General features: G+C 36.2%; 1 protein-coding gene across 2 annotated transcripts in view; it reads left to right on the top strand.

The window, feature by feature from the left end:
* The window catches only part of DCBLD2 (discoidin, CUB and LCCL domain containing 2), a 99878-nt gene that overhangs the window by 77343 nt on the left and 10147 nt on the right, over positions 1 to 12388 (top strand). For both annotated transcript variants that reach the window (XM_019024002.4, XM_055381749.2), the window contains 5 exons: positions 540 to 664; positions 5971 to 6121; positions 6902 to 6988; positions 7137 to 7262; positions 10297 to 10390. In XM_019024002.4, the coding sequence (XP_018879547.2) occupies positions 540 to 664; positions 5971 to 6121; positions 6902 to 6988; positions 7137 to 7262; positions 10297 to 10390 (583 nt within the window). The remainder of the gene's footprint in view (positions 1 to 539; positions 665 to 5970; positions 6122 to 6901; positions 6989 to 7136; positions 7263 to 10296; positions 10391 to 12388) is intronic.

Raw genomic sequence — 12388 nt, 5'->3', positions numbered from 1 at the left:
AGTAAAGTCTTGAGACATCTAAAATAACGGTCTCTTACAGTCATTAAGAGAAATTTATGTTAAAGGAGTCCATTTTAAATGATGAGATCATTAATTTTCCACATGTGGAGAGTATAAATTTAATTTAGGGGAACTTAGCACATGGTCAGAATAATTGGTTGGGATTGGTTTAATTTTGTTAAAATATTTATTTTGTTTTGGTACTGTAAATAATACCAATAATCATCTTTAATCTGTTCATTCCCAGGAAGTCATCTTACCCAGTAGTCAAAATCTATTTTACGACATTATAAACACAAGACACCAAAACAGAATAGTTCTTTACTTAATTAATGCACACCCATAATCCTTCCTCTCTCTCCAAGGGAATAAGGCCAAGGATTTAGTAATTGTTATGACAAAAACGTGCACTTGGATATGGAAATGAGCCATAATTAGAAACGTTCGAGCTGTGCATTTCAAGTGTTTATACTTTGATGCTGAACAAACTTAGGGAATCAGACCATGTGCATTAATGAAAGCAACTCTTCATTCCCCAGGCATTATAACCACTGGATCCACCATGGTGGAGCACAATTACTATGTGTCTGCCTACAGAATCCTGTACAGTGATGATGGGCAGAAATGGACTGTGTACAGAGAGCCTGGTGTGGAGCAAGATAAGGTAAAATGATTACCAAGGTATTTTTAAAAAACATTTTTAAAATGGGCGGTTGCCAAGTCACAGAGCTCTCCTGTATAAAAAAGATGTAGAAGTTTAGAATGTCTTTTACTACCCTCTTGTGGTTATTTTAGGTAGTGTTATTGGCCTTACTCTACTGACTTTAGAAAATTCTCAGTAGTTCTAGGTTCCTTTTGGTGATTGTAACGGTGAGTACTTTTCTGATTTTTGTCATTGCATTTTTAATTGAATTGTTTAGACACTTTATTAAGAAAGTCTAAAAGGGACCTTGTAATTTCTTATTTTTATGAAGCTTTTTTCAATTCACCAGATGATGGAGAGCCTTTGTTCCCAGATTTCTACTCTGTAGGCAAGAGGTAGAAAAAGAAAAAAGCTGAAAACCAACGTGCATTAAATTATAGGATATTAGAGATGAAAATTCATCTGAAGATCATCTCACCAACTTTCATCTTGGGAAAATTCTGTTTTTTCTTACATGAAGAATTGCTCTAGCATCTAATTATGGAATCTTTGTTTTAGTTAGCAACAATTTATGAAGATGCTGGAATGAGCCAGAGGAAATGATAAGGGGTGGGGAGCAGGCAGAGATGGGTCTTATTCAGATGTGTATCCCTTTGATCTTTAAATGGAGAAGTCCTTGTGCCTAAGGAAGATAGATGTCTCCCATCAGTACCGAAACTATGGGGCTGGGCATGATGGCTCACTCCTGTAATCACAGCACTTTGGGATTGCTTGAGCTCAGGAGTTTGAAACCAGCCTGGGCAACATGGCAACACGCCATCTCCACTAAAAATACAGAAAATTAGCCAGGCATGGTGGCGCATGCCTGTAGTCCCAGCTTCTTGGGAGGCTGAGGTGGGAGAATCACCTGAACCCAGGAGGTTGAGGCTGCAGTTAGCTGTGATCACTCCACTGCAATCCAGCCTGGGTGATGGAGGGAGACTCTGTCTCAAAGTGGAAAAAAAAGAACTGAAACAATGATGACATTTTTTCAAACTTTCCTATGAGTTTGACTTTGATTATATATTTTTGTTTTTTATCATGTATGATTTGCTAAGAAGTCTTCAATTACTACTTTTCTCATCTCTTTGTTCCAAAACCTCCAGGGGCTCATTATCTTTCATATGCATCTTAACTCCTCTGCTTTTATTCAAGGCCTCTTTCTTCTCTTCTACTTGGCGTCACATGAACTTCATCTTTGGTGAGCCTCTCCCTGTTAAAGAAAATAACAATACTGTCTCCATACATATCTTCTACCTCATGCCCCTAAACTTGACTACTCTTTACTCCTACCACATCCATATTCATTTGTATCACATTTATTTTGCTTGTGGAATATAGCTAAATTTTTGGAATGTTAAGAATTGTTCAGGCTTATACTATAAAAACTTCTAACAACATTAAATGATATTTCTGAAAAAGATTCTATGTTGCATTCATTTTTGAAAGGTAATTTTTCTAAGTGTAGAAATCTGGGTTGATCAGTGGTTTTTTTGTTGGTTTTTTTTTGGTTTTTCCTTTCAATAATTGAAATACGTTGTCTGCTATTTGCTGGCTTGCATTGTTTTTGACAAGAATTCTGCTATTATTTCTGTTCCTCAATATGTGATATGTCTTTTTTTCTGTGGCTCCTTTTAAGGTTTTCTTTTTATCATTTGTTTTAAGCAGTTTGATTGATGTGGCTTTTTTATATTTTTCTTCTTTTTTTTTTGCGTGGGGTTCTTTGAGCTTTTTGGATCTGTAGGTTATGATTTGCATCAAATTTAGAAAATTGCAGTTCTTTTTTTTTTTCAAATATTTCCCTTCTCCAATTCTAATTTTATGAATATTATGACCCTTGAAGGTATCTCACCATTCACCAATGCTCCGTTCTTTATTTTTTTCAGTCTTTTTCTCTTTGTGTTTTAGTTTGAAAGTTTTCTGTTTTGTCTTCAAGTTCACTAATCTATTCTTCTGAAATGTCTAATCTGTTAATCCCATCCAATGTATTTTTATCTCTGGTACTGTATTTTTTACCTCTAGATGTTCAGTTTGGGAGTTTTAAGATGTCTCCAATGTGTCTTTACATGCTCATGCTTTTCTCTATCTCTGGAACATGGAGCATATATAATAGCTCTTTTAATATCCTTATCTGCTAATGTTATCCTATGTCATATATGGGTCTTTTTATGTTGATTGATATTATGGATCATATTTTACCTGCCTGAATTTTTTTTATTGGATGCCAGACATTGTGTTGCATTGTTTGGTGCTGGGGTTTTTTGTTATTATTATTCCCTTAAGTATTTTTGAGCTTTATTCTGGGATGTAGTTAAGCTACTGGAAACAATGTGATATTTTCAAGGCTTGCTTTTTAACTTCATTAGGCAGGACCTGGACAGCCTTCAGTTTTCTTATTTTTCTCCCCCACTGAGACAATACTGTTCTAAGTACTCACTGCAGCATCCCATGTATTATGAGGTTTCTCTGTTCTACCTGTTGGCAGTGTAAGGAATTCCCAGACCTACGGAGCTGTGAGACTTGTCCTGCTGACTCCTTCCAGTGTTTCTTTTACTGGCCATAGGTCATTTCTTTACATGCAGCTGAAGATTTCAGGGATAACTCCTTATATATTCTAGAAGTGTCTCTCTCTCTCTCTCTCTCTCTCTCTCACTCACTCTATCTTTATAGCTCTCTTCTCTCCTAATCTCTGCCTACAAATTCTAGCTACCTTATTGGCCTCCCACTCTCAGCTCTGTCTCCGCAACTCAGTGAGACCGGCAGGCTCTGTTAGGGATCTCTCTCCCTGCACTGTGGCCTGGAAACTCTCTACAGACAGTACTGGGGCAAGAAATAGCAGGGTTCACCTTATTTGTTTCCCTTCTCTCGGTCATTATTGCCCAAGGCAGCCTGTTATCCAGTTTCTCAGGTACGTATAGGGCTGAACAATAAGTCTAATCCATTACTCTTATGGTCAGAAATGCAAATCCTCACATTGAATTGTATGAATTAACAGTCTTTTCCCGCTCATGTAAGTCCATCTGCTCCCTCATCACCTCCAACCCAAGGGTAATTGGTGTATTCATTTTACCCCTTTTCTGAGCCTGCACATGTGCATGAGTACACAGAGACTGGTTTTGTTTTTAGAAAATGGGATTTATATATATATATATACAATTTGTTGTCATAATATATCACTTTCTAACATTATGCCATATTTATGTGTGGTAATCAATAAAATTTAAGTTTCTTGAGGGTGGGAACTGTAGCAACCATATCCATTTTCTCTTCATGACACCTCACATACTTCTCTGTACATGAGGATTCTCAGTAAATGCTCATAGGTTGACTATAGCAAATCTTTTTTACTCAGTTGTTACAAAATTGAGACAGCAATATAGAGGAATATCTTAAAGATAGTTTTTATGTGTTAAAGTAATGATTTGTTATCGTCCCTGTTCCACTAATATAGTAAGAATGAAAATAATTGCCTTTCATTTTATTTCAGAGTAATATCTGAGGAAATCACGGGAGCTCACTAGTATGGAAGTTATTGTAACTGCAAAACAAACTTTTTAGGAAATGAAGGATATTAACACATCTTTCGAGATTTATAGTCTAATGCCAAGTGAATTAGCCAAGAAGAAATAGAGCCACAATACTTGGAAATAGCTTGATTGAGAAGTTAAACATTTACTTAATCTCACCTTAGCTGATTAGAAAAAAAATCACTTTGATTTTCGGCAATATATGCTTATTAATGGTCTTTAGAACTACCTAGTTGATCTGACCTAGAGAACAAACAGGGCTCTTTTTAGGTTATTGGAGGCCATACTTAAGTCGGAAGACCCAGAGTCAAGTTGCTGCCCTGTCATTGACTAGCTGTGCAATCCACTTACAGATTCCTGTGCCCTCTTATTTCATAGGGTTGTCTGAATTAGTTACATTAAAGTGTTTTATAAATAATTAAGTGCTGGTCCATTGTAAGATACTATCATTATTTGCTTGAAGTAGTTAAGGGAATGAGACTCACCTAAACTCATATTTTTACCTAGGGATTATTTTTATAATGCATTTGTTGCTATTTAGTTACAAGCATTAAATTAGTCACAGGCCAGGCGTGGTAGCTCACACCTGTAATTCCAGCATTTTGGGGGAGGTCTAGGCGTGAGTATACTTGAGGACAGGAGTTTGAGACCAGCCTGAGCAGCATAGCAAGACCCCTTTCTACAAAAATAAAAAATCACCAGGTGCAGTGGCTCATTCCTGTAATCTCAGCACTTTGGGAGACTGAGGCAGGTGGATCCCTTGAGGTCAACATGGTAAAACCCTGTCTCTACTAAAAATGCAAAAATTAGCCGGGCGTGTTGGTGCACACCTATAATCCCAGCTACTCAGGAGGCTGAGGCAGGAGAGTTGCTTGAACTTGGGAGGAAGAGGTTGCAGTGAGCCAAGAATGCGCCACTGCACACTAGCCTGGGCAACAAAGCGAGACCTCTTTTCTAAATAAATAAGTAAATATTGCCACACATGTTGGCATGCGCCTCTGTAGTCCTAGCTACTCAGGAGGCTGAGGTGGGAGGATCTTTTGAGCCCAGGAGTTCTAGGCTGTATTGTGCTATGATCCTGCCAATGCATTCCTTGGATGACAGAGCAAGACTCTATCTCTAAAAATAATTAATAATTTAAGCATAAAATAGCATTTCAAAGTCACTTCTAGTTTAAATAGCAGCATGGAACAAAAACCGGGATAATAGGAGAACTGTCTTTATGCAGTTTATCCAGTAGGTGGAGGTATAGATCTGTTATATGTTTGTTAGTATATGTTCCTTAGTATATGTTCACCTTCAGCCTGTTGAGAGAAAAATTATGAAAAGTACACAAGCAAAATATTTCCCCTAAGACCTGGCATGATCAATTTTGTTTTACTTTAAAAATAAAAATTAATATATTTAAATAGTTGGTAATTCCACAGGACTAGAGTTACTGATTTATTAATAGGATAAATTGTCTCACTGGATTTGAAACCTTTTACCCAAATGCCAAGTTAGCCCTCTTGTTAAGTTCTTAAATCATCTTAAAATCATTTCTATATTAAATATTTTTGTTTTATAAACTTTTGATAAAAATGTGCAGCATCTTAATATTTTTCCAAATTATGATTATTTTCTTAAAAATTGATCCTTATTGTCATACTTTACAGATGTAATTTAAGGCCTAGAGCAAAGAACAAAAACATGTTTAAGTGGAGAAATTTAGCCCTGACCTCTATTGATTTGAAGTACCAATTTTTTGTTGTTTTTTTAAAGATATTTCAAGGAAACAAAGATTATCACCAGGATGTGCGTAATAACTTTTTGCCACCAATTATTGCACGTTTTATTAGAGTGAATCCTACCCAATGGCAGCAGAAAATTGCCATGAAAATGGAGCTGCTCGGATGTCAGTTTATTCCTAAAGGTAAAGAGACAGTGTGTTTAAGATATGTTATTTTTACTGGATTGCCAATTTAAAATGGTTTTGCTCTTCTCAGAGAGAGTAATTAATAATGTGAGTGTTTTTCTGGTTAAACTCTAATTACAATATCTTCTTAAAGGGATGTTAAAAAAAATGGTTACCATATTAAAAAGTTAGTTATCAGAATGGTTTCCAAAATTATAAGTGGAAGAAGAAATAGCATCATTCATGAGATAATGTAAATGAGATCACTTTCCAAATTTAGTCTCAATCCTAATAATTTTAAATCAGGTCTCATGTACTGTAATATTTGTTTAACATAAGCATGAAAGATTGTAACAATACATTTAAAGCAAGAATAATTTATCTCAATATTATACATTTTAATATACTGTTTACTTTTGTACCCTCAAAGGCTATCACAGTGCCTGACACATCGTTGGCCCTCCATAAATAATTATTAAATGAATTGAATAAGTACTATATCAAAATGTGGATGACTCCTTTATAGCTTTAGCATTCAACATCACTTTCCACCCCATTATTCTTCTTCCTAAGATTATTTTCAGATGATTTAATTATTTAAAAACTGAGAAATCCTGGCATATTTGTGCATTTATTGCAGAGTATAATATTTATCCTTCCAATATATTTCTCTCTGAGAGTTAAAATTATTCTGCAGAATTAAATACTTTAGGAAATATTGAAGACATTTAGCATTACTATTTTTAATTATGATTTTTAAAAACAAAATGTTTAAATTTTTCTAAACCATTTTTCAAGGTCGTCCTCCAAAACTTACTCAACCTCCACCTCCTCGGAACAGCAATGACCTCAAAAACACTACAGACCCTCCAAAAATAGCCAAAGGTATGCCTGTTTTTAATGTGAGAATTTGATATTCCTTGGATTTATGGGGCAACTTTCCAAAAATATATTAAAAGCATTATCAAATAAGTTTATGTTAATCAAGTTGGTACAGATTAAAAAGTAAAGAGCTTTTGAAACTTTTTTAAAGGTCGTGCCCCAAAATTTACGCAACCACTACAACCTCGCAGTAGCAATGAATTTCCTGCACAGACAGAACAAACAACTGCCAGTCCTGATATCAGAAATACTACTGTAACTCCAAATGTAACCAAAGGTATGCAAACATGGAAATGAACGCCTAGTACATAGTATTGTTTTGTTCTTAACTAAAGTTTTCACGGGCATTTTTAAACCTTCAGTTTATTTTCTTCCAACTATAGTTTTTAAGTATAGCAAAAAAAAAAAAAATTTATTTTCTTTCATAGGAAAAGACTGCATTGATCTAAGTTGTAGTCTCTGCTGCCATGTAGAATTGCTCTTTAAATATTTAGAGAAGGCCACTGTGTTGCAGGCCTCTTGTGATTTATTGTTCCTTACAGCTAAACATGTTGACTCTCAGGCTTAGAAATACAATATTTTCTAGAAATAACTGAAATCATAGCAGGAAACAAACTTGTTTCCCTTGATAATATATTAATTTGATGGATAGGGAACTTGATGGCAAAAAGGGGAAAATAAAAACAGAACTTTTAGTAGAAACTAATAATTGTTTAAAAATACTCATAGTTAACATATTCATAAAAGAAAACTTTGGTCTCTTTTTAAGTGTTTGCAATTATATTTTTTAAGATCATAAATAGAAATTTATTAGAATTTACTTTCAAGTTTTGTTATCAGTGATAAATAAGATCTCAAAATATATAAAACATAGTAGTCTTAGTAGTTGTTGAAAAACAAAATTTCAATTGAATTCAAAAAAGTGTCAGTGTCATAGTAGACTAAGTGTCAGAGTTGTCACATAAAAAGCTTGCTTGTTTTCAGGAAAGTACAGAGAGAAAAAGCCGTTCGTCCAAAGTAATTTGTGCCACATAGAACTTCAGTCATTCTCATTTTTTGAAAGTTTGCCTGGATTCAGATAACTTTCTCTGACTTTCCCCATGTTGGTTTCTTTCCCATCTTCTGAAGTATTTTCACAAAGATGAATTACTTTCTCATGCTGCAGGTACAGCTAGAGAGAATCAAGAGTTCTCAGAGGCAGGAGATCTCAGCATCTTTTAACTGCTTACCAGTTGTCAGAAGGCATGTACTTAGGCAGAATCCCAGACTACATGCCTGGATGGAGATCAGTCACTGGAAAGTGTTGCTCATCTTAAAATCTGATTGCATCTCAGACCCTCAAGGCTAAAAAGAGTCCTTAAATAATTTCCTTCCAGAATTAGGATCCCTGTATGCCCAAAAAGAATAACAACGAATGAGTTGGTCTTCTCAGAGACCTCCTGTCTCTTTTTTAGGGGGATGGTAGTATATAAATTTATTTTTTGAACCTAAGAAGATGTTTTAAAGCCTCTGATTAAATCACACAGCATCCATCTAAACTTGATTATCTTCTCTTGTCTCACTAATCTTACGGAAAAAGCACATTTACCGTTGTGAATTCTGAGTGCTTTCTAGTCTAAGTCATTATTTCTGTTTATGGACTTCTCCATTTTTACAGCCAGGCTGAGAGTGATTTCATGGAAAAGATTATGTCATGGTCAGATTTGTGCCTCTGTAGTTTCCAGGTCCTCCCTCAGTGGGGCCCGTGGCACCAGCTGGCTGACCTTCTGAAAGGCTGCAGTAGCTCTTCTGTCTGTTCTCAACTGTAGCTATTTTAAATATTCCCCTTATTTTCAAACCCTTCACCCGGATATCTTCACCCACTCTCAGTTACCGCTCCAACTTCACAGAGAAAGTAGGGAGTTTCCTTCCAGTGAAACTCCCTTTTTGTGGAGCCTACAAACCTATCTGTATCCTCTGTTCACTGCAGTGAAAAGGGGGCTTCCTTATGTTGCCCAAGGCTGATTATATCACCTGTGCCCTGGTTCCCCTCCATCTACCTCTCAGGGACCCAATCTTACTGATTATCCTCTCCCTCTCCTGTATCTTCAGCCTCTTTCTCTCTTTTGGATACAGTTGTTTTAAGGAATAAAGAAGATGGTGCAGGTTAGACTCATTGCGGTGTCCGGCTCTGAGCCCCCAGTAAATATCAGCAGGTGCTGCTATTATCATCTTCATGGCAAGTAGGGGGTTGAGCGACAAAGGAAGAAACTAATATCCCAAGTGACCTTAGGCAGATCATTTTCTATATCTGGGCCCAGAATTCCTTATCTCTGGAGTGAAATTAGGGGATTAAATGATCCCTAAATCTCTCCCAGTTCCAGCATTATGCTGGCTTCTGACCTGGTCACACACACATTTCCAATTGACTTTCTTAACACCACATTGTTACCTTCCCATATATATATATATATATATATATATATGAATGTTTTGCCATTATGATGTAACATCATTTCAATTGCTGGATTATTTTCTCTTGTAAGGAGGATACCATGATTTATTCCCTCTCATTTTGGGGCATTTGGATTATTTCCAATTTTTCACTCTTACGCAGAAACAGGGAGAACACCTTTAAGGATGCATCTTTTTTTAGTTTCTGGGAATAAATTCTAGGAATGGAATTGCCAATAGATTTTTGTACATATTGCCCAAAAATGCCAATCAGTGAGATAGCATCAGTTTATATTTCCATTAAAAAATAACTGTTTCCTGGTAGCCTGTTCATCAATTAGTTGTTGTTTTAAATATTTGCCACTTTGATTAGCAAAAGTAGTATTTTGTTGTTTTAACTTTTTTTGTGTTGGTTGTTTAACTTGTATTTCTTTGATTACTAGTGAAGCTAACATATTTAATGGTTACTTGTATTTTTTAATGTATTACTAGTTAATCTGTACTGATTTTTCTCTTAAATGTTTGGATTTGACTTGTAATGCCCTACAATATAATAATTATTTAAAGTAACTCTTCTCATATATAGAAAATATATTTTCCCAATTTTTCATTTGTCTTTCAATTTTATTGTAGTGATTTAAAAATTTAGGAAAATTTCACATCTCTACACAGATGGAATGAATAGTGTAACAAGCTTTTGTGTATCTGCAAAAGCTTCTACAGTTACCACCACATGCCCAGTCTTGACAAATAATGTTTATGGTATTTCTATGAGGTAGAAAAATGTTGAAAGATGATGTGGTTAATTTTCCCTAGTGATTTCTGCCTTTGGTGTTAATATGGCTTTTGTTTGTCTGTTTTTGTCTTTGTAACTTCAGATGTAGCGCTGGCTGCAGTTCTTGTCCCTGTGCTGGTCATGGTCCTCACTACTCTCATTCTCATATTAGTGTGTGCTTGGCACTGGAGAAACAGGTTAGTACATAACTAGTTCACCTGAGTCCAAAACTACCAAATGTGAAGTAGAAGCTAAATATAGAAGATGAAAATGTTTACCTGTTTGAGAGTGAGAGTTCAGGTAATTATTAAAATGAAAATTTCATGCTTCTCCTTTATTCCCATTAAAAATAAATAAGCTCAATTCCACAATCAGTTACTAAGTACCTTTTTTGTATCAAGTTCTGCATTATACACTGGGATATGTACATTAATATGAACAATTTCTGACACATGATAGTTACATTTACTTAAAGAATGAGACACAATTCCTTTCTCTGAAGTGTTTAGCAGGGTTGACTAACAAGGAACTATATCATGTGGTTTGATGAGTTATGAACCATGAGAATTAACTGAAGTTTTTTTCTTCGGGAAAGGGGACTCCTCAAGTTTGGCTTGCTTTGCCTTAAAGGAATTGTAGTTGGCTAGATAGAGGAAGGTAGATGTCTTTGTTTGGAATCCTATAAGAAAATACCATAACCTGGGTGACATAAATAATAGAATTGATTTCTCACAGTTCTGGAGGCTGAGAAGTCCAAGATCAAAACACTGCAGATGCTATGACTAGTGAGGGCCTGCCGTCTGGCTCATTCATCGACAGTGCCTTCTTGCCCGATCCTCTCATGGTGGAAGGGATAAACACGCTCTCTCAGGCCTTTCCTGTAAGGGCACCAATCCCATTCATGAGGACTCTGCCTTCATGACCTAATCACTTACCAAAGCCCAACTTTCTAACGGGGGTTAGGATTTCAACATATGAATTTTGGAGAGATGCAAATATTCAGACCATAGCAGTAGCGAATGGCCCAACCTGAGCCAATTGTTTGAGTGAAGGCACAGAGATATGGAATGTAGGCAAAATAGTGAGTCATCGCATGTACGCTTGGCGTGGGAGAGTCCTGAGAAATAACCATAGAGGTTCATTCTGGGCCTGGATCAGGAAAGGCTTTTCTGGAAGAGAGAAATTTAGATTTCATTCTATAGATGGAAAGTCACTTGAGTGTCAAGCAAAGAGGTGATATTGTCAGATGATTGTACAAAGATGGTGGCAGTTTTGAAGGGTAGATTGAAGAGGAGAGAGGCTGAGAGACTTAGCAAGATGAGTTAGGAAACCACTGAGGCCAGGCAGGCACATAACACACTGATTCTAGGAAAGGGAGAAGAGATGGAGTGGAGATGTTTCCCAGTAGCATTGACAGGATGTATGACTAGTTGTTTAGTAAGGAAGAAGTGATACAGGAGGAATCTGAGGTTTCTGGCTTGTGCAGCTAGACCAGTAGAGGTGTCATGAGTTGAGATAACAGAGCAGGAGGGACAGGTTTGGTGGAGAATGAAAATGACTTCATTTGTTCAGCCATGCAACAAATATTTGAATATTTGGCCGTTACCCTGTGTCAAGTATTGAGCCATGTGCTGGGGATTCCAGTGATGAACCCCAAAGCTTACAGATTAGGAACGGATGCAATGCAAAAAAAACTCCCAGCTGTAACACCAGCCATAGAATATATGCCATGGGAGGAAGCTAGTAGATCCCAGCTTCATGAGCAGGCTGTCTAAGCAGAGACACAGCAAATTAGTATGAGAACAATAGGGAAAGGAAAGGACTTTAGGAAATTCCAAAGAGGAGAGAGTATGATGCATTTAAGGAACTTAGCAACAACAGTGATAGTAGTGATGAGGCCCGCAGCAGCAGTAGCTAATTTTTATAGAAAATTGAATGCTAATCTTAGTCACTATTCTACGTAATTATTCCAAATACCTGTATTTTCTATTTTCAGTTTAATTTTAGTGATTTAAAAATTTAGGAAAATTTCACATCTCTACACAGATGGAATGAATAGTGTAACAAGCTTTTGTGTATCTGCAAAAGCTTCTGCAGTTACCACCACATGCCCAGTCTTGACAACATGCACCTCTACGCAAATTATTCTAAATACCTGTATTAATTAATTTAATCCTCAAAACAATCTACGAAGC

The sequence above is a fragment of the Gorilla gorilla genome, chromosome 2 (assembly GCF_029281585.2).
Source record: "Gorilla gorilla gorilla isolate KB3781 chromosome 2, NHGRI_mGorGor1-v2.1_pri, whole genome shotgun sequence".
Classification (NCBI taxonomy): Eukaryota; Metazoa; Chordata; class Mammalia; order Primates; family Hominidae; genus Gorilla; species Gorilla gorilla.
Note: the sequence above shows the minus strand (reverse complement) of the source record. Positions and strands in the feature narration are given on the sequence as shown.